This window comes from Hipposideros armiger, unplaced genomic scaffold (genome assembly GCF_001890085.2).
Source record: "Hipposideros armiger isolate ML-2016 unplaced genomic scaffold, ASM189008v1 scaffold_828, whole genome shotgun sequence".
Taxonomy (NCBI): Eukaryota; Metazoa; Chordata; class Mammalia; order Chiroptera; family Hipposideridae; genus Hipposideros; species Hipposideros armiger.
Genome location: NW_017732178.1, coordinates 641,307 through 664,088, shown reverse-complemented (window position 1 = coordinate 664,088; position 22,782 = coordinate 641,307). Strand labels below are relative to the sequence as shown.

At 40.8% G+C, this 22,782-nt stretch overlaps 1 protein-coding gene across 1 annotated transcript in view; it reads left to right on the top strand.

Annotated features, from left to right (window-relative positions):
- LOC109374521 (VPS10 domain-containing receptor SorCS3-like) overlaps nucleotides 1-22,782 on the top strand; it is a 117,936-nt gene that overhangs the window by 78,616 nt on the left and 16,538 nt on the right. Inside the window, exons 10-14 of the mRNA XM_019629177.1 lie at nucleotides 1,556-1,669; nucleotides 4,622-4,793; nucleotides 7,144-7,330; nucleotides 12,942-13,075; nucleotides 21,487-21,610. Coding sequence (XP_019484722.1) covers nucleotides 1,556-1,669; nucleotides 4,622-4,793; nucleotides 7,144-7,330; nucleotides 12,942-13,075; nucleotides 21,487-21,610 — 731 coding nt within the window. The remainder of the gene's footprint in view (nucleotides 1-1,555; nucleotides 1,670-4,621; nucleotides 4,794-7,143; nucleotides 7,331-12,941; nucleotides 13,076-21,486; nucleotides 21,611-22,782) is intronic.

The following is a 22,782-nucleotide window of genomic DNA, read 5'->3' as shown; positions in this document are numbered from 1 at the left end:
GATGGTCTCACCTGACCTAGATATTGAGGAAGGACATGTAGGAAACCACCAAATACAGAAGGCAATAGAGTGCTCCACACCCAGGGCAAACGCATACAAAGGCAAAGAGGGTTGAAAAGTTGGCCTGGAGTGTGCAGATGTGAGTTTGGTGTGGAGGAAGATGGTGGGAAGGGAGGGTGGAGTCATGCTGGGAAGATAATTTATACAATGTCATTAGTCACTTGGTACATCTTTAGTATATACTGCTTCATACTATATTATCCTGTTCTTTCATTGTATCCCTGTCTTCAAAAGACTGAAAACCCCTTGAGGATAGGGGTTGTTGTACTTCTCTCACAGGACAGGGCACATATTGAGTGATACAGAAATGTGGAACTAAACTATCATTCCTACCTCCCTTTCAGTCCTACCCTAGTTACACACCTAGACAACTGGCCTCTGATTTTGCTGGACTTTCATTAAATCTTGGCCCAAAGAATATGGGAGCAGAGAAACACGGAGGAGTGGGTTCAGAGAGAATGATTTCCTTTGCCGTTTTATGTTTCATTAACACTTCGTGGATCGATATTCAAATGTCCAGATTGCTCTGCACAGTCTGTGGGTTTCAGGAAACCCTTGGATGCTTAACTGAGAAGCATAAATCCTCCTGCCAAGCGAAGGCACCCTCAGTGACCTCTGGTTGGTTACAGAGCAGTAATACTTTATTGCTTCTTTTTCTACCTTGACAGTTACATACCTGGGAGCCTATGAAGCTCCAAGTAGTAAGGAAACATCATTTAGATTTCAGATGGGGCTGTTATCTCCTACCCTAGTTTGTTAGTATCTCATTTTGTAATGGAGCAGAAAAGGAGACGGGAACCTGACTTTCTGTCCTCATTTTATTATGGGTAGGCTTTCATGAAACCATGGAAAAGAGCTACAGTTTAGGGTTTGTCTTGTTTTGTTTTGTTAGTTTAGGGAAACAGGGGACCTGAGTTATATGTAGTTGGGAGAAGTTAGAATGACTATATATGTGTATACTTGAATGCAACTGTATCTATGTATTTGAGAGAAAATTTGCAGGAAATAGGAAAATAAAATCAGTGAAACCAATTTTCAGTAACACATGTGGAATCTTAACACAGAGATGAATCTTGACCTTTAAAGTCATTTTCTTGGTTGTCATCTACTTATTTCAGTAATTTCACTGTGATCCAAAATATAATTTTAAGCTTATAGCCTCCATCACACCCACCCCAAGCCAGTGAGCCTGCTGCATTATATATATGCATACCTTTTTTAACCCACAATCTCCATTTGCTAATCCAGTATTTCTTTTATAGACTGGACTGTAAAATGACTTGGAATTATTTCTAAACCTAAAAGTAAATTCTCAAAGTATGAAGTTTTGCCCTCACTGGGAATATTTTAAAGATTGTGTTGCAGCCCTTTGGATGGCTTTCGGGATGTGTTTGTGTGTGTGTGTGTGTGTGTGTGTGTGTGTGTGTGTGTGTGTGTGTGTGTATTTTAGCATTTGTGCATCTGTACCACTTTGCAATATTCACTTTCCGGACAGTGACTATGGCTATGAGAGACACGGAGAGAGCCAGTGTGTCCCAGCTTTCTGGTACAATCCAGCATCCCCATCAAAGGACTGCAGCCTTGGTCAAAGCTACCTTAACAGCACTGGGTAAGTAAAATACCTGAAGGAACTCTACTCACTGTTTTTCTGTTTCCCTTAATTGGGATTAAAGGGAGCATTACTATTGAAGTAGGTTGGAATATATTGGGTTGTCGGAAAAGTCATGACACATTTTTGCAACAAAAAATATAGAAAAAAATACGTCATGACTTTTCCAACAACCCACTAGATACAGTTTGTTATTGTGTGATTTCTAAGGAAAACTGAGGCTCTCTTTAGCTGAGAGTAGCCTTTTTAGGAACATCAGAATATGTTTCTGATTACCCATTTTCAATAATTTTTGCCATTTGACAGACCATGGCTATTGTTTTGGCCTTCTCTTCTGTAAAGAGATGCCTCCTTATTTCTTGGGTCCTAAGGGAAATAAATTAACACAAATGGTATGTAGATATTACAATGTTCTCTAATGGTAGGTGAACTGAAGCTCTCATAGACTGATCCTGAAAACTTAAAATGAAAATTCAAAAGCCCCATCCTAGGAATTCCTAGATTAAGAAGGTCAAGTCCCACTTTCTGTAATTGTCAAATTATGTGTATGACTCTCTCATTGTTCACTTATTAGTTATTCAGATGCTTGAAAAAATTTTCTTTGACATTTGTTGCCTTCCCATTTCCTTGGCCACTTCCTTGGCCCAGACAGATTTGGAAAGGGGATGGGGGGCATCTAAGACATCACTTTAATTTTTTTAAAATTAAAGTTTATTGGGGTGACAATTGTTAGTAAAGTTGCATAGGAGAAGATTTTTGCAAACAACACTTACCATAAGTGGCTAATATCCAAAATATATAAGGAACTCATACAACTCAACAACAAAAAAACAATCCAATTAAAAGATGAGCAGAAGACCTGAATAGACATTTCTCCAAAGAGGACATATAAATGACCAATAGACATATGAAAAAATGCTCAACATCAGAGAAATGCAAATAAAAACCACAGTGAGATATCACGTCATACCAGTTAGAATAGCTATCATCAACAAGACACATAATAACAAGTGTTAGAGAGGCTGTGGAGAAAAAGGAACCCTCATACACTGTTGGTGGGAATTGGCGCAGTCGCTATGGAAGTCAGTGTGAAGGTTCCTCAAAAAATTAAGAATAGAATTACCATATGACCCAGCAATCCCTCTCTTGGGCATCTACCCAAAAATTCTGAAAACATTTATCTGTAAAGATATATGTGCTCCGATGTTCATGGTAGCTTTATTTATGGTGGCCAAGACATGGAAACAACCGAAGTGTCCTTCGATAGATGATTGGATAAAGAAGATTATATATATATATATACTTATATATATATATATATGTATATATATATATATACACAATGGAATACTATTCTGCCTCAAGAAAAGATGAAATAGTGCCATTTGTGGCATCACTTCAAATTTTAATGTGCTATGATTTACCTGGGGATCATGTTAAAATGCAGCTTCTGATTTGCGATATCTGGGTGGTACTGAGGTTCTTCATTTCTAACAAGCTGCCACATGAAATCAACATTGCTGGTTCCAGGACTCTGAGTAGCCAGGGACTAAAGTGTGCTGGCTCCAGTCTCACCTCCAATGCATCATCTGCAATTCACACAATATGCCATTGCGTGGCATTTCAACATATAACATTAACCACATTTTAAATGCTCAATAGGCACAGGTGGGAAATGGCTAGCATGTTTGGCAGCACAGCTCTCCACCCATTATGAGCTCAGTTGGTAATTAAAAATAATGTATATTTACAAGAGGATATACTGTAATTCCATCTGAGACAATAACACATGACATTTGCTCAACATCCTCCTGAGATCTCTAGATGGAAAGCACACCTAGTAGATCAGCAGTGTGGTGGGGGGAGGGGACATGAGAAATATCAGGTATAGTGGAAGACCAATGCCACACGTAAAGAATCTGGTTTCATGTGCTTTCAAGACCACCAGAAGAAGGCAACATGGATGGGCTAGTAAATTAATCCTGATATAAAGGGTGAAAGAAGAAGAAGTAGAAGAAGAAGAAGATGATGAAGCTGGTGCTGATAATGATGATGGTGGTTGCGATAGTGGTGGTGCATTGAGTTTATGTGGTTTTACCAGAATGTTGATTTTATGCAGCCTTACAGATAGTGCTGTGCCTAGAAATAATGTCCATCACGTAGGTCAGGGCTGTGGGCAAGCTCTTGGCTTAGCTTCACATGCTGGGGTCGGTGGTCAAGCGAGGTGATGTACACAAAGATGCCCTTGTTCTGGAAGGTCACAGCACCTTGTGGGAGGTTTCCCCACGCTGATTTCTTCCCTGAGGTAATTTTACCTCAGCTGGGTTGCACAGGAGTTTCAAACTTGTGCTTCTGATCTGGCATTTGTGTTGAGTAGGAAATGAAACATTAACACAGAGAGAAAATAGGCCATAAAGTATCCCCGTGGCTCCAGAGTCAGGACTGTTAGGTACTAGGTATTGAATGATGTCCTGGGAATGGAGGGAAGAGAGAAAGAGACTTCTTGATAAATTAGAGTTAGAAGTCTCATCTTCTGGCTGCTTTCTGGCACAGAGAAAGCTGGGGATGGCCTCCCCAACTAGAAATAAGACTCCCTCAGAGAGAAGCACCTGCTTTCCTTGCTCCCCGAGTCCGTGGGTCTGCCTCCTCCCATCTTGTATGTGAGTCAGACATTGATTTTTCTTGGCTGGTTTAGACACTGATGCGATCCGTGGCTCACCAGGTAGGATCAATAATAATGTTTAAAGAGCTACTCTTCCTGAGGTGCAGGATAGCGGTTCCTCAGCATTTGTTTAGCTCCCTAAATGGCTGTCTTCTTTGAGACTCAGTTTTTAGGAGCAGCTGTGTGAAGTATCTGTGCTGCTCCTGCTCCCTTGCCCTGTCTTCCTAACACACGCACGTACGGCACAAACCACACGACCTGCACCACTGACAATGGTCAACACTCCTTAGGTACCGGCGGATTGTGTCCAACAACTGCACAGACGGGCTGAGGGAGAAGTACACCGCAAAGGCCCAGATGTGCCCTGGAAAAGCCCCTCGGGGCCTCCACGTGGTGACAACCGACGGACGCCTGGTGGCAGAGCAGGGGCACAATGCGACCTTTATCATTCTCATGGAGGAGGTAGGTGCTGGCTTGGGTCTTTGAGGTCAGAACTCACAAGCAGGTCATTCCCTGTTCTCTTGGAGGGAAGAAAAAAATATGGTGTATTCGGGTCCCTGCCCCAAAGTCAATGTTGAGAAGCTGAGACTTCTGGGAGAACATAGAAGGAGGGAAAGAGGGTTTGGGGTGTTGAGAGACCTTCTTTCTTTCATCCCATGACACAGACTCAGACTCAGTCTGCAGCTGGGCCCACTTGTCTCTGGCAGAACAGATCTAGATATATTCTTTGAGGTTTCCCTTTAGGCTCTGCTTTGTTGAAGGAATGTTTATCACCATAAGACCATATACTTTGAACTTTGCCAGAAGAAGTGAAATGCAAATTTTATCTATTGCTTTCAGGAGCCTGTTTTGCTTTATTCTAACCTTTAACCCCACTGATTAAAAAGCCCACAAGGCTTTCAAAGGGTCTTGAAACTATGAGTGTGCAGACGGGGGAGATTATTGAAATCCTTTTGACTTATCTTTACGAAGACTGTCTTATTAGTTGCTTTTCCATGAGCTAGCTGCTCCATTAGTTCACGTTTTAGTGCCTTCTGTACCTGGGCAATAAAATCAGACTGTATTCATTTATTCATTCCAGGATGGAAATAGCTCTGCTGTATGCCTCTTGCTCCCTATATGAGCTGTTTCATCTTTTACCAAAATCAGAGGGGTTTTCAGGCACTCCTTGCTGATGCTGTGGGACAAGAAGGTTTGCCTGATTTACAGAGCCCTCAAATTTATATGCAGATTATTCTGTGCTCTTCCGAGTTTGGAAAGATACCAAAGCCAATCAGGAGATTTTTCCCCAAGGGTGAATATTTTAGAAACCTTTAAAGCCAGGCCCATATTATACAGGATGGTGAAAGTTCCTTATCCTGGGGTGACAGATTCTTCAGCCTTCACCTACACTGGGCACTTGAATTAAAAAAAAAAAAAAAAAAACTTTCAGATTCAGAAAAGGTCATTATCACATTTCCACTAGGGAGTTTCCAGGACCAGCGTTATGAAAACCTTCTCTTGAATGGATATGAAGAGCCATGATCTTATCCATTTGAATTGCCTCCAGTTCATTTCCACTTTAATTTATATTCATAAACTCAAAGGTAGTTGACATTGTATGTGGGGCAAGGGAGCAGCTATCAATATTTCACTCACACCCGGGTTGCCATGGAGGAAGAGACAGAAAGCGAAACTATGATCGATGCACATTCACTGGGCAGAAGGATTGGCTCATGATTCCAAAATGATGTATTTCTCTTTTCAATCCATCAACCATCTTTGTATATAAACAGAGTGAGCTGATTCTTCTTTTTCACCTGGTATCCTTATTTTGTGACCAGGTTCAATTGCATTTATCCAAAGTGTTGGTTCATCATAGTGAGGGGGGAAGGGCAAAGAAGGATGGGGTTCAGTATTGGCCCTTAAGAAGCTGAGTATTGGCTTGGGGTGGTAACATGCACTCACCTGAACCATTGATATCACATTACCAGGTCTCTTGGCCTTCTAAGAGGAAGAGGTCAGAAAAAACTTCAGGGAAGAGGGGACTTAGGTAGGTTTACAGAAATCCAAGGTCAACAGAGCACTGAGATGTAATCTTGGCTGGTATGCAGTGTTCACCTGTAGAATGGGAATAATCACCCTACCCTGCAGAGTTATTCTGAAGATGGTATTATATAATGTGTTAAATGATTAGCATAATTCTTGGAATATAACAATAAATACTACAAAATAAAAACAATTATAATTATAGTACGGTGATTGAGGATATTAGTATTAAAAACCAGACTGCCTAGGTTCAAAACTTGGCTCTCGTACTACTAGCTGCAAGACTTTGGCCTAATTACTTTACTTTTGTCCCCATTTGTAAAATGGTGACAGTAATATTTTCTACATTATAGAGCTGTGAGGAAGTTAAATGCTTGGAACAGAAATTTCAGAAACGATGAGTGTAAGCTCTTATTATTATTGCTATTGTTATTATTATGACACAAGAGAGGAATAATTAAACCATACATGAGAGAACCAGGGGAGCCCGGGGCTTTCCCACTTAGAGTTTCATAGAGTCTCTACCTTCCCCTTTACTGCCAGTGTGACATCAACTGAGTCTGCCCAGGTTTGGGAATACAGGGACAATAGGTCTGTCGTGCCTGGCCATGGTGCCCAGTGGATATTAGACAGGAGTCTGATGATTGTTTTGAGGATGTTTTAGCCCCCTGGGAGAGACTTTGGTCCTCAGAGGGTGATGCTGGAGGCACAGGACGAAGCATCAGACAGGAGTCAAGCTGAACCATGCGAATGGGCTCAGGCCAACTGTTCTTCCCTTTTGCAGGGTGATCTCCAAAGGACAAACATCCAGCTTGACTTTGGCGATGGTATTGCTGTGTCCTACGCTAACTTCAGCCCCATTGAGGATGGCATCAAACATGTGTACAAGAGTGCAGGAATCTTCCAGGTGATGGCTTATGCGGAGAACAACCTGGGCTCAGACACAGCTGTCCTCTTCCTGCATGTGGTTTGTAAGTAGCAGGAGCTATCCCTTTTCTTATGTTCCTCCCAGTTGACAACTCCCTCTGTCCAGACTTCCTGGAATTTAGAGCTGAGACTGGACTTGGTGTGACCACTACCCTAGATGAGGACCCAAATCAAAAGATTGAGATGCGTGCTCATCTGTATTTCTGAGTTTCATGATACTGAAGTAGATTGATTATTTTGAAAGTTTGGATAACACATTACCACCTGGCCCCTTTTTGTCAGCTCCATTCTGTTCAGATGCAAGTGTGCACATGCAGACACACATTGAGGTGAAAATCCCTTCCCTTTGTTGTCTCTGTTGGAAGAGCCAAAGAATGATTAAAGAAATACATGTTTAGATATTTTTAAATGTAGAACTGAACACACAAGAGATCTTAATTCTTACATCTAAGGGTACTGCAAGTCGATTTGCATTGCAAACAATTCTAAGAACTCGCCAAAATGTTTTGGCTGTCCTAGAATGTATTTCATTGCTATTGGCTATTGCTTTGCACAAAGCAAAGCAACAGCTGAAGTTCTGAATATTTTGTTTGTACTGGATGCATTTTGTGTATTTACTATTCTGGGACTTGACACTCATGTAAATTGAAACTTAATTATGGTTTTAGAACGTTGAGTCAGGGAGATGGTGTTATGGGGCTGGTATTGGTTTCCTAAACCTCTGTCAGTGAGACTCATGTGTCTAAGGACTTCTGTGGTTCGTACTTAAATACCCCACAGTGTTATTTTTTGGATAATATGCTATGGAGTATATGGTAAAAATTGTATGTTTTAAGAGAGTCTAAGGGGATACAAGGAGCACCTTTCCTATTAATAACTCAGTGATGATATAAACTGTACCTTATAAACAATCCACATTTAAGAAGTCCCTGGCAAACAGTAATCTAGCTAGTGTCCAAACATTCCAGTCACAACAGTAGCACAAGGACCAACAGTGATAGGGGAAGTACATAGGAGGAGACCTGGATTATAGATCTGTTATATTCCTATGGTTGCCAGGCTATGTGGCTGTGAGGTAAGTTATTTCATCACTCAGTCTTCTGAACTCCAATTTTAAAATGGCTTAATTCTAACTGGTACCCTGCCTCACATGGCTCTTGTAACAGTAAATAGGAAACATAAATGAAGCACCTAATCATTCACTAATTTATTTAACATATATTTGCTGAGTTCTTTTTTTTTTTTTCCTTTTTATTAAAGCTTATTGGGACAACATGAATGGATCTTGAGATTATTATGCTAAGCAAAATAAGTCAGACAGAAAAAGTCGAGAACCGTATGATTTCACTGATATGTTGAGTTCTTAATATATGCAAGGCACTCTGCTAGGCGCTGGGGAGGCAACAATACAGATATAGCCCTACCCTTGCAGAGTTTACATTCTGGTGGAGAAGGTGGGCTGCTGTTAGAAATGGGCCATCGATGGCCCAGGTGGTGATCATCACACCCCACCAACTCTAATCGTTCTGGGCCAGAAGCAGCACCAGGTGGGTGGTGCACAGGGTGTTCATGTGCCCAGGGTTCAGAGCAAGGGGGCGGGGGGAAGTCTGTGAGGATCAAATTAGATTATTTATGTGTGTCAGGGACCCCGAATATCACCCCAGGCATGGTAACTCTCTAGAAAGACTCACAGGACTCAGTCTATAGTTGGATTCATGACTATAATTTATTACAGAGAAAGGAAACAGAGCAAGATCACCCAAGGTAGAAGGTCGGTGGAGCAAAGTCTGGAGGAAGCCAGGCACAAGCTTCCAAGTCTTCTCCTTGTGGAGTCACACAGCATGCACCTAATTCCTCTAACAATGAGTTGTAGCAACATGTGTGAAGGGCTGTCTACAAGAGAAACTCATTGGAGACTCAGTGCCATGATTTTTATTGAATTCTCATGAAGTAGGCATCCTCTGTCTAACATAAACCAAAGGTCCAGACTCCCAGAGGAAAGCAGGTGTTCAGAATAAACCATATTGTAGACAGAATGAACCATTCTTAACAGTTAACTATTGGATGGAAACACCCCCAGAGCCGAGTTCCCAGATGCTAGTCAAGGGCCAATCTTGTACACAGATCTTTCAAAGGATGGCAGTTTCAGGTCTGTGTTAATAGTTTTTCCGCACAGTGTGCAAAATGCCACTTAGCACCCAGTTTAGCCCATGATAAATGTTACCTGTTATGATAATTAGAGTTGACCCTTGAACAACACGGGGGTTGTGGTACCCACCCACTGCTTTTGAAAATCCATGAATAACTTTGGACTCTCCAGAAACTTAACTACAAATACCTACTGTTGACCAGAAGCCTTACTGATAACATGAACAGTTGATCAACACGTATTCTGTATGTGATATGTATTATATACTGTATTCTTACAACAAAATGTAAGAGAAAATGAAAATGTTATTAAAATATAAGGAAGAGAAAATATATTTACAGCATGGTACATATTTATTGAAGAAGATCCACGTGTAAGGTCAACTGTACAAAGGACTCCCTGACGCTTCTGCTGCATTTGAAAATGAAGACAAGAAAAAAAAATTACTTTTCTCTATCCCAAGGACCTGTCCCCATTCATGTTCCCAATTTTGACAGGAGTGGGCCTTGCCTGCAGGGTGCAAAGGCTGTGTCTTAGTGGCAAAAACACAACAGCAGGGAACAGGCTTATACTGTGGGTTATGTGCATGAAGGAGGAAATGTTCCTTGAAACTTTTATCGTGCTCATAATTCCCTCCAAATCAATCATGGCTGCATTTACCAGACAGTTATTATAGTGGAAACTGCTCTTGGCCTCACCTTGGGCCATTAGCTAACAAAAGTAGTTGTTAGCCGCCCATAATAACCAATCTCGCACAGATTATTAGATTTTTTATCAAAAAAGAGCACTACTTGACAGTGAGGATTTTAGGGGTTTGCTGTGTTCTCCCTTGAATCCCGTTAGAGCTCTCTTCTCCCTAATCCATAGTCTATCTCTAGGGTAAAGCCTGAAGCCTCTGGCCTAGGCTATTTGCCCTAAGAAGCTACTAACATGTTGTTGTTCCTTGAGATTCCACTGGGTCGCTGGGAAAGTCATGACTCATTTTTGCATTGAAAAACATAGAAAAATACATCATGACTTTCCCGGTGACCCAATATTTACCCAAAGATGCTGATCCTGAAGCTGGAATAAATGTGACCATGTTTGATGGAGTTCCAATTCATGGGAACTCCATCCATTTTGTGTTTGTAGGAGTTTAGGGAGAAAGAGGTCTCCTTTCATCTTCTTGGGCATCCACGTACCTGACAGTGTGAGCCCTGGCCCCTGAGTGACAGCATGCTGAGAAGAATCTGCAGAAACACAGCCATAGTGGCCTCATTCCTTCACTGTGGAAAAGTGCAGGGTTCCCATGAGCTGGCCAGGGAGGGAATGGCCTTCAGGCCACTCTCCCACGAGAAGGGGAACATTGACTTTGAGGGTAAAAAAGACCCCTTTCCCGGCAGAGGAAGGATAAAGGTCCCACACCTAGGTGTGGAGAAAGACTCTGAGGTGTTAATATAAGAAACAGACTTCTCATCTTCCTCCTTGGACCTAGGCTGGCCAGGGACGCCTTCACGCTGCCTCATTCTCTTCTCCATTAATCAGTAAAGCACAAACCACAAAGGGAGATAAATCAAGTAAACTCCTAAAAATCAATCAATAAAGCAGTGAAAGTAGCCAGTGTTTTCTCACACCTTGTGTTTTGTTTTTTGTTTTTTACTCTCATCAACAATGGAACCATACAAACATAACTGAATAGGCTTCCTTATCGAAAATAATTAAGCCTTTAGCCAAATGTGGATCTGAAGTGGCAAGGTTCAAACTATTTGCTGGAAGAAATCTTGAGGTGCCATATGCCTGGAATCAGGTCACAGAGCTGATACACAGGTTCTTGAAGACTTGTTGACTGTTCAGAAAAGCACAATATGGAGAGTGGCAAGCAGGCCTGGTTGGTCTCCTCACCCAGACACCAGTCCATGTTCGAACCCCGTCTCCCCCAATATACACTTACCTGTGGTACAGAATATGTCCAGTGAGGCCCAGATATATGCCTACTGTCCTCAGAGGGAAGTCTACCCAACGATGCACAGAATCAGTGATGCTGTGGTGGTTGTGGAGGTCATTGTAGAAATAGTGCCAATCCATAACTAACTCTATGGTGCTTTTAGCAGCCACACATCACTGCCGTATGTTCTCATTTCTATAAGGAAGGCAGGGGAAGTGTTGTCCCTTATTTTCAGGACACTGTAACAGTCTATGTAGGCTCGAGGCTTTGTAAGATAGAGGAAAAGATCCTGTAGCTAAATTTGAACCAGAGGCGAAATGAGGAGCATCCATCTGTTTTCATGCCATCTCTTCAGTTTAAACTGAGTTGTCTTTAAAATGGCCAAGGATGCAGATGGCAATGGCTGGGTGGCCTGAAAAATCTCCCACCAGTGAAAGGAACTCAAGACCCCCCAGGCTAAAGAGATGTCCTTGCTGTAGTTGTGACTGTTAGTCACTTCCTCTCATCAAACTATCACAGTGGAAACCAGGAAAACGTGCTCTTAGTGTGAACAGATAATTAGAGTATTTTAATTTGATTTGATTAAGTAGGAAAGATATAAAGAAGGGAAAGGAGGAGAAAGGAGGAAAGCAAAGACAGAAAAGGCGAAAGTAAGGAGGAAGGAAAGAAGGGAAGGAGGAAAGATAAATGGAGAAGGAAAGAGGAAGGGGTGGAGGTGGGGAGAAAACCCACAGAGAGTTAATGAATAACATTATCCATCGCACAGATGCGACACTGACATAGTAACACTTCCTTCTTCTCACTCTATTTTGGAAATGAATTAAGTTAAAATCCTCGCTTGCTATTCGTAGAGTATGTTCCTGTATACTCCCTTACCTGCTACTTTAGAACTTGATGTTGCTTATATACATTTTCTGAGAAAAAAAAAAGAAGAAATGTTTGCTCACCTTTTTAGAAACAGCTTTTTGATTATCTGGGAACCTGGCATTTGTTTCTCCTTCAGTTTAGGGAGATGCACTTTTTCCCTTTTTTTTTTTTTGTGAAATAGCCTTGCCAGCTTCTGAATGACACCCACTGGGTACCGCCCACGCAAGGCACAGTGGCTGAGGGTTAAAGAGGATGGAACCAACTAACCACTGAGGATAACGGAAGAGCTCTGCATTCAGTGCATTGACCCCAAATCACAATCCAGCTTCATCGTCAGAAATGAAAGAGCCTGCTGTTTACCTTCCTATTTATTGGCTAAGCCTCTAGTAAACTAGCTTTGTCCTTGGACTGGAGTTTCATAAGCATTTGTGGTTTGGCTCATCAGATGTTAAATTAAGTTCAAATGTCACTCAAAAAAGCTGAAGTCTGATCTGATTTCCCTGTTATACATGGTGCTTTATTTCAAGCGCGCGCACACACACACACACACACACACACACACACACACACACACACCTCACTCTCTCGCTCTCAACATCTGTGAGGTTATAAGCCTTGCTTTATTACAGGTGATGGTCAAAGGGATTAAGATTAAGAATCTGACTGTTTATTCCAGGAATTGAAACGCTGAAATTGTTTTTCCTTGTTCCTTTAGGTCCTGTGGAGCATGTCCATCTCCGAGTTCCCTTTGTCGCCATCAGGAATAAGGAGGTCAACATCAGTGCAGTCGTGTGGCCCAGTCAGCTGGGGACGCTCACCTATTTCTGGTGGTTCGGCAACAGCACGAAGGTTCGGCCCTTTCTGCTCGCTGTCTGATTAGATCTGTACTGAGCGCTCCTGGGCTCCAGCTTCTGTATTGATGTTAGAGACACTGGGGATGTGGGCAAGAGGGTGTACTTAATGAAGCTCTGAATCCACATAATTGAATGCCACATACCTCCCTACACCAACTTCATTTTATAATAGGGAAAATTTAGGTAATTCTACGGAAGGGAGTACTTTGAGAAACTATACAAATTGGGTTGTTCTTGCTCCTGTAATCAGTATTTCTAAAACATCTTTTGCTCCATGTTTTAATCCTGGCCTTTACACTCACTAGCTATATAATATCAAGGAAGTCACTTAGCATCCCTGAGATTAGGTAATCCCATCTGCAAAATCTGAATTGATGTGTAAAGAATTCTTATCAAGGCTGACAAGGTACTTTATGAAGGCCAGGGTTCCCTCTTGGGCATGGCGCTGATGTTACCAAGTTGCAAAGAAGAACTGAAAGGGCCAAACTCTGGGCTTTGCACATACTCCCTGCCCCCAGCCACTAGTGATGGTGACACTTGTGTCAAGAATGACTGTGCTTGTATAGTAGAAGCTGAAAGCAGTTAGGCTGAGGGTCCCTCAATTTAGGGGATTGGTATTCTTCTCTGTTCCTGTTTTAGTCTTTGCATTTCCCTTATTCATTCTTGATGTGATTGGCCTTGCTCATCTTAGAGAGACCTTTAATTTTTTTTTAAATAATTTAGGAAATTTATCATATCAGACTTGGAAATGCTGAATACCTATATAAAGGCTGATAAATATACTCAGTTACTGGTGTAGTAATTTCTCTAAAACATGGATGGAACAATCCTGGTTTTGTTTGCTAGTTTTGAGACGAGCAAAGAGAACTTGGGCTGCTGCACGATAAATGTGGGAGATGGTTCATCCCTGCTCTGTTTTAGGAAGGGAGGCAGCATGTGATGGAGAGAACAGGGCTTAGGAATCTGAGAGACATGGGTTAGGTTTCCAGGGCTTACACATGCTCACAGCTGGCCCTGGGAGCTTGATCAAAACATTTGACCTGATGTTGAATTCACTCCACTGCAAACTGAAAAGAATATCTATGTCATCTTGATTGTCGTGAAAACTAAATAAGATAACATGCATCTCCCTGGGACATACTAGGTACTCACTAAATGGATACGTTTTATTTTGTCCTAAAAAATGTGAGTTAGGATGGATTGATAAAAGATAAAACTAGATTCATGGACCCAAGGGCCCCTTTTCTGTTTGCAGGTTCCATGCTATCCACTTTCAGATCCTTGTCTTGTACTGATGCGTCTCTGGGATTATTACTCACCAGGGCAATGGGTAGGGAGGTTTTTAATAAGATCCCCTTTGGCACATTAGAGGAGTGAAACTCCCTGTGTGAGATGAGCACTCCAGGATCTAACAGCTGGTTAATTGTAGTCTAAATTGAAATCCTGGTCTCCTCACTCCCATCTACCACGCCCCCTGGCCCAGGATGCTTTAGCTGCACCTCTGTCACCTAGAGATTACAGACCCTAAATTCCTGCCTCAAAAGCTAGCAGACAGACACGGTGAAGGGAAAAGAGAAGCTCATTTGAAGAGAGAAAGTAATCAGGAGGGATTTTAAGTTCGTTTCTTCGCTGATGATGTGAAGTGTTGGCTGTTAGTGCTCGCTGATGATTTTTACTGAGAAACGATTGAGAGCAAGGGGGCAGTTCTTGGCTGTTATCAACACAATGATTTACTCAGCAGCCAGCAGGGAACCGAAGGCATGATGTTTCTCTACAGCACCTTTTTTTTTTTTTCCTTTGAGTGCTCATTTTAAGGCCTGATACACCAGACAGTATCTAATAAATATTTGATAAATAAACAGAAAATGGATACAGGGTTTGAGGAATCTAGTTTTTATTTCTCTAATGATTATCTGTGTTAGCTTGAACAGATCACCTGATCTGAGTCTCAGTGTTCTTTTCTCTAAAGCAAGGGTACTAATATCTAATCCATGAACATTGAGTGATTATTTGAAATATCCATCTATCTAATCTATATTATATCATATTATGAGAGGGGCATTTTAAAATTACAGAAGGGCATTATGGATTTATTATTTTTTTTCATTGATGATGACCTGATGTATTCCTTTGGTTAGGAATTTTCCATCTATAAACTTGAGCATAAAGTGCTACACAACTACCCAGACCTCAAAGGTTTACTAGTTGTTTTTCGTTCCCCCAAAAACCAAGGAATGACAACACATGAGAGCCATTCGAATAAAGTAGTTTTGAAATAAGACACACTTGGGTTAGGATCCAGGCTCAGATTCTTCTTGGCTGAACGCTTTCTGTCAAATCATGTAATTTCTCTGGGCCTCAATTTTGTTCATTGTAACGTCGGAATAATAGTAGTAACTATACTCTAATATTGCTTTAAGGATTAAGTTTAAAAAAAGGTACTCTCAGAACACATGCAGGCACTTGAGAATATCAGGCGCTGCTGTGCTTGCTCATCATTTGCATCTATGTAGATCTCAGTGCCAAGCCCGACTCAGTTCCATTTATTGCCCTCTCACCTCTAAGAATGGTTACTTGGTTCACTTGAAAGAGACACATTTTCCGTGCTTTTTTTCTAGCACTGGGCTATAAACACATCAAGGTGGCCTCCGTACCCAGTAACTGATCCGGTGAGCACCATATTTGACTGGCAAATGGATCGGTCAGTGTCTTTCGGTGTCGTAGTGAGCTCTCTGATTTTAGAGCTATTTGGTACCCTTTGACTAGCTAACTGACCTGTAAAAGGGGTTGATACCGATGTTAAGCATTTATTCCTAATACTGCTTTGTGTGAGACTCTCCGTACACATTATTTTATTTAATTATCAGATCATCACTGACACAGGAGAGATGGCCCCATTTTATAGAGAAAACACTTAGGTTAATAACCTTGGAAGGCAGTGGGCTGTGTGTGTGTGTGTGTTGTGACTAGGTGAATTGGACAGGTTCACCCAGGTGGTTGAATTGGATCAATCTCTTAGTAAGAATCAATTAACACCCCCTTTATATTCAGCCCTCTGCGTGGTACCCTTAGGGATAAAAGAACACACATGACATTGCCCCTACATTCGAGGAAATTACATTCCACATAGAAGGCACAATGAACACACATACAATGGTTGGTGTGCAAGTGTGAGAAATAAGTAAATAGAAGAGAACAAGCATTCCTGAACTGCAGCTATAGGTCCCTGCACCTACAAACCTATCACGGAAGGTGTGAAATTGCATCAGTACCTCCATGGATCTTTTTCAAGAGCCTGTGTTTTGTGCGAAGTGTTGTGAGCAATACAAAGCAGTGTACATCCCAGTTGTTGCCTTCAAGAAATACAATCTATTTGGGAATACGAAGTTAACCTCCAAAGCTAGATTTTATAAGGTAATAGATACTCTAAGGTACTATACTAAGGAATGTCATCTTACTGGCCCAGTCCAGCAGCCTAGAGGATGATGGATGCAAACATTATTGGTCATGGGAAGCATCCTGAATGAAGTCAGACCTAAGCCAGCATTGAGTGAGCAGTAGAGCTGAGGCAGAGAGGAGCGTGATGGATTTTTGTGTGTAATGATAAGGCTTTGGGCATGGTTATGGTCTGTGTAGACTGATTCAGACGAAGCAGACATTTCTCTTAAGCAGAAACCAGAGGAAAAAAAATGAATGGTGAGAAGGAGAGATGACAGTTGGCTTTGAATGACATAAATAGATGCTTTTTATTTTGTCACAGACACTCAGATTTAGGATAGAATGATGAAAGATAGAACCAAATTCATGGACAGTAATACTTTAGACTCTGAGATATTTCTGAAGAGTTTCCGTGTGTGTGTGTGTGTGTGTGTGTGTGTGTGTGTGTGTGTGTGTGTGTNATTTTGTCACAGACACTCAGATTTAGGATAGAATGATGAAAGATAGAACCAAATTCATGGACAGTAATACTTTAGACTCTGAGATATTTCTGAAGTGTGTGTGTGTGTGTGTGTGTGTGTGTGTGTGTGTGTGTGTGTGTGTGTGTATGTTTGTGTGTACTTCTTTTTTCCTGGCTGTGAATTTTCACATTAGCCACAGAGTCACAGATAATAGTCTATACATACTATTTTGCTTTATTTCTTTCAAAATATTCTTAGTGTGTATTTTAGAGCTTTTGCATAGTTCTAATCATAGTATATCCAAATTATATATTCTGCCTTTTCCACTTTATATGATAAGCCCTTTTCACACATTACTATATAATCTGATGAAGGTTTTAATTAAGGCAAGAATATTGATTGCATAGTCTGTCCAATTTGGGAATAGCAGTTTTCACCAAGGTATATATTTAAATTGTGCAGATTTTATAATATTCAGTAATGACTTGACTTACTGTGCCTGGCAAACTGGTGTAGGCTACATCCAAAGATTGCCCTGAAGTTCCCTGCTCCATTGATCAAGTGAAAATATCACAACCAAATTATCACTCAGAGCTTTGTCGATTTCTTGCTGGGCTCAGTAATCTATTGCACATGAGGGAGTCTCTGTGTAACAGATTGTACTCCAAAGCCTAGGCAGGGTGTGAGATATCACCGTATTTTGTCATGTATAATGTGCACCTACGTTTTTGGCCCAAACTTTCAGGGGAAAAAGGCTTTCATTTTAATGTTTTAATTCAAATTTTTATTTGTTTATATTTAGGTACTTGTTTTGTTGGGGTGGTTTTTTTTGTATTATAAAGGAATGTTTGCATTTATTTATTTATTATTATACTTTTAACTCATAATAATAAATAAAAGAATTAAAAACATTTATGTAGATACGGAATTAGTACTATGTATAATATGCATCCTTATTTTACCCTCACAAATTTGGGCAAAAATGTGTGCAGTATACACGACAAAATACAGTGTTCTAAGGAGCTTCCATGTGGGCTGGCCCTGCAGCTTGGACAAAGCACAGAGACAAAGTCAGTTGGCCACCTGTTGGATTGGTGGGGCTCTGAAAGGCTAATTTGCTGGGATTAACAGAGGTCTGGCTTAATAAATGTATCTGCTTGCCTAATAGATTTTGTAAATGAACCTTAAAATACTTGATTTCATTTAGCATTGTTCACTAGATATCGGTAGCAAAGAAAGAACTCAAGGATCCTTTTGAGTGTGCCACCTTTTCAAGGAAGGTGATATTAGCCATGCTGTCATAATAGCTGATGAAAAACAAAAGCAATTTTAAGAACAAAATTAGCTTCTGCCATCTCCCCAGGACAGAAACCTATAGCCTGCCACCCGGAGACCAAATATTACCATTCAGCACAGTTTATTTGCTGTGGCTCAGATCCCTGACTGGCTGGTCTGATAGCACACTCCTTCCCACCTCAGATGACATTTCCGTGTCCTGCCACCCTGTGTCTCTGGCCTGTGGTTCTCCTAGAGAAACAGCTAGATGGAGAGAAGATCAAATCTGGGACAAGATGAATTCCAGTCCCCTCAGAAAGGGATGTCATTGGTCATCCCAGCACCAACCACTGAGTATAAGATGAGCAGAGTGTGCAGGGAAAGGACAGGTGGCCACCTAGGCCACTGAGAGCTGTAGAAGGTGACATGGAAGTAGTGAAGGTTCCCTAAAGAACTAACTGCCAAGGGATAACTAAAAACATGGTGTACGAGGTGGGAAGAGATAAGAGACAGCTGAGGGCAATCACCAAAATGGAAGGTCATGGCCCAAGAGAGGTCATTCATGGAATCAAGAAAAATAAAAACACATCGATTCCTTTTTTGTTTTGTTTCTTTCCCAACAATTTTTATTGAAAACTTCAAACATGCTCTAAAGCTGAAAGGATTTTACAGTGAATATCCATATACCCACTACCTGTAGTCTACTGTTAACATTTACTATGCTTGTTTGATCACACCTATCTATCTGTCCATCCCTCTATCCATCATCAATTGATATTTATTTTTTGATCCATCTCAAAGTAAACTTCAGACACTTATATACTTTGTCCCAAATGGTTTGGCTTGCAAATCATTAACAAAAATTCAATATTTATTTACACTTCTTCCCCATCAAAATATGTAGTGTTACTGTCACTTCTGAACGTTCTCTCATGCCTAGTCTCAATCAATTCCCACCCCCAATCTCCAGAACCAACCACTATTTTTTCATCATAGAATAGTTTTGCCTGTTCTAGAACTTTACATGGATATAATCATACCATATGAATTCTTTTATGTAAGGCTTCTTTTGATTCTTATGGTTTTTGGATTCATATATACTGTTGTGGATATCAGCATTTGTTCTTTTGTGTTCATTGTATGAATATACTATGACTTTTTAATTCATTTTTCTATTGATGAATCCTCCTAGGCTCTTTTCAGTTTGGGGCAGTTATGAATATACTGCTATGAACATTTTGTTTGTTTGTGGACACATATATATATTTTTAAACTTGAATACATTTCCAGGACTGAGATTGCTAAGTCATAAAATGTAAAATGGCACAACTACTTTGGAAATAATTATTGCAATTTCTTGTAAAACTGAAGTTTTTCTAAGGTAATGAAGCAGTTGAAGGGATTCTTACAGATAAGACCTAATGGGTTGACCAGTAGGAACTAGAAAGTGTGCCAAAATCCAGTCATCTATCCTGTATATTCCAAGCTGAGTGAGCCCTCAGCTTTTCTAATCCAAACCCTTTATTTAACAGATAAAAAACAAAACAAAATGAAAAAAACACTAATGCCCGGAAAGGGAACAAACTTTGCCCAAGGTTAGTCATTAAAATAGTGACAGAGCCAGAGTTTCAAGTCTCTGTTCTTGTTATACTAGAGGTCGCGACATACAAACACACATGTTGTTTTTATCTTATTCAATGACCTTGGCCAACATTGCTATGCTGAGCCCAACTTGACTTCAGATTCCTCCTCAACACAGGACACTAAACAACCATGGTTGGCCCATTGGCATTGAAGTGCATCACAGAACCTACTGCACCTCATTTGTTGTTTAATTAATACAGACACACCTTTGTGTGTTTCATCACAGAGCCATGAATACAGGGAAGAATGCTTGAATTCTGGGGTTTACCCTTAGTTAAGGGAAAGAGTATATCTCTTTCCATATTCAACCTCTTTCATTTAGTAAACAGAGAAGGAAAGGTGTCAGACCTTAGAGCAATATCTCTAATCTTCCCAAACTCCAGCCATCAGCTTAGTCATAAAATAGAGCTATAGAATTTTAAAGTAGAAGAAACCAAAGTATTACTTCAGTGTCCCAGTTGAAAATTCTGAGCTAGGGAAAAAAAAAAAGTCTTGCTGCAGGGGTGCTGTCTGAAAGCCGCCTCTCTAAGCCTCTGCAGGGTTCTGGCCCACAATTCCAGGCCATGTTCAGTTAGATATATGGGTTTGCTGTGGGAGCACTGGCCCACACTCACCCCCTTAAAGGGCATCTCTGTGCATGCCCAACTGGCTACGTTATTACTTTCTATCCTATTGTTTTCCTGACAGAGAGGAGAGGGAGTCTGCTCCTCTGGGCTTGTGATATCTCCTTATGAGTTGCCTTAGAGAAGCCTACTAGTATTATGTCTTACCTTGCAAACACCAGAGAACTTGAGAGGGCATGGGCTCAAGATGACCACTGAATAGTGACTCTTCAATCTCAGGATCTTCATTCTCTTCTTTCCAATAAGTACCTGATTTTATTGAGATCCTAATTTACAGTGGGGAAAAATCATTCTGTTTCTTACCTTAACCTTGGCAAATCCCTATATGTTAGGATAAGGAAAAGAAAACAGAAAAATAAACATTAAAAAAATTATCACAAATATGTAGTTTTATGTTTTCTAACCTATTGAAAATGTTAGAAATATCTTGCAATGGAAAATAAATTAAAAAGCCAATAATATGACCTTGTATCCAACCTATTCTATATATCTATTCTGCTGCATGTAAGACAATATGCCAAGATAGGTGATACAGAAATGACTAAAATGAGGTCACTCCTCTGAATAGTCTTATATCCAGTGGAATAGAGGATGAAAATACAAATGACATGGAGTACTGGGGAACTGAAATGATCTCCTCTTTCCAGAGCCAACGGGAAGTGGTTACAAAAGGCGCTTCTACTTTGCCCCCAGGAAAAGGAACAGAATGACAAGCAAAGTCCAGGGTGTCCAGTTTTATCTTCATCTCTCAGGATGAACATTTTATAGTGTATGAATACTCTTCCTGGATACTAGATATAATCAGAGTTTTAGGAAGCTGTGTAATTTTCTTTTTTCTTTTTCAAGTTAGGATCCCTTGAGGATATGCAAATGCTGTACAGAATTGTGACAGTCTGAGATTTATAGGAAAGGAAGACATCTTATATCCCACAGTGGATTAAACTGGTCTTTCCAATCTCTTTTAGCCCCTGATCACGTTGGACAGCAGCATTTCCTTCACATTCCTCACAGAGGGAACCAACACCATCACTGTTCAAGTGGCAGCGGGGAATGCCCTTATCCAGGACACGAAAGATATTGCAGTGCATGGTAAGCCCTGGAAATTGTCCAGTGATGCCCCCTCCTGCCCAGTCAATCCCCTCTACCCATCCTAGTGACAAATGCTGGCTGCTTTGGAAACTCCCTAGACCATGGGGAAATTATGTAAGTCCATAAGAGGTACGCAAATCTTCTTCCTGCCTTGTTCCTGAATAGAGAAGAGGCATAGACAGGCATTTGTTGTCTTCTGTGATGTGTTTGCATCACAATCTGATGGCCTCATTAGACAGAGACTTATCATAAGTTGAAGTGACGCTGAGCTGGAGATAGAAGCATCTAGGTCTTATGTCCTGCCAAGGTATCTACAGCACATATGCAGCATGCACTTTGTGAGGATGGGGACAAGTGACTTCAGAAGCTGGAGGAGTCATGGTCCCTGACCTTGGAAGTCTCATTGTTCAGGTTCTGAGATGACTGCACATAACCTATGCGTTTTCCTGATTGGCGGAGATTCTAACATCATTGGCTGCAAAGGCTGAATGAACATAGGGCTAAGACTATAAGGACAGACAAGGCAGGAGAGTGGTAAATACAGCCACTATCCTGTTCTGAATCTTGGAGAACCATTCTTAATTATTAAATTTATTTTAAATAAAATTGTGCTTTTACTACCATCCCACACAATCTCTCCCAAGGCCCTAAAAAAAGCCACTCTACCAGGGGTTTTCTAGAAAGTCGTACTAAGGTCCTCTGACTCAGACCACGTCTCTTCAGCCTCGCTTCAGGTGAATGACTTTAGGAAAACTCAATGCTCATGTCTGCAAACTCAATGCTCAGGCTTTCTCATTGGGCACCTAGAAGATTTTTTTTAATTAAGCATTTTTTATTGAAGTGTAAATTTAATACAGAAAAGTCCACATTGTAAGTGTTCTGGCTTCATGAATGACGACAAAGTGAACAAAGCTGTGTACCCACCAACCCAGTCACAAAATTAAATGTTACCTACACCCTAGATACAGGGTTTCGATCTACTTTTTAACTCCCTGAGGCAGTTGCTAGCAGGATGGACAAAGGAACTGAGGGGAGGACAAAAGGCCCCCTTCTCATGAAGCCCAACTTGTTACAGCTTTATCACTAGGTGTGCATGGCACCACTTACAGTAGCAAAATCTCCTTCTTCTGGGGTCTCATATTTATGTTTCATTTCAGATAATTTTTTTTTTT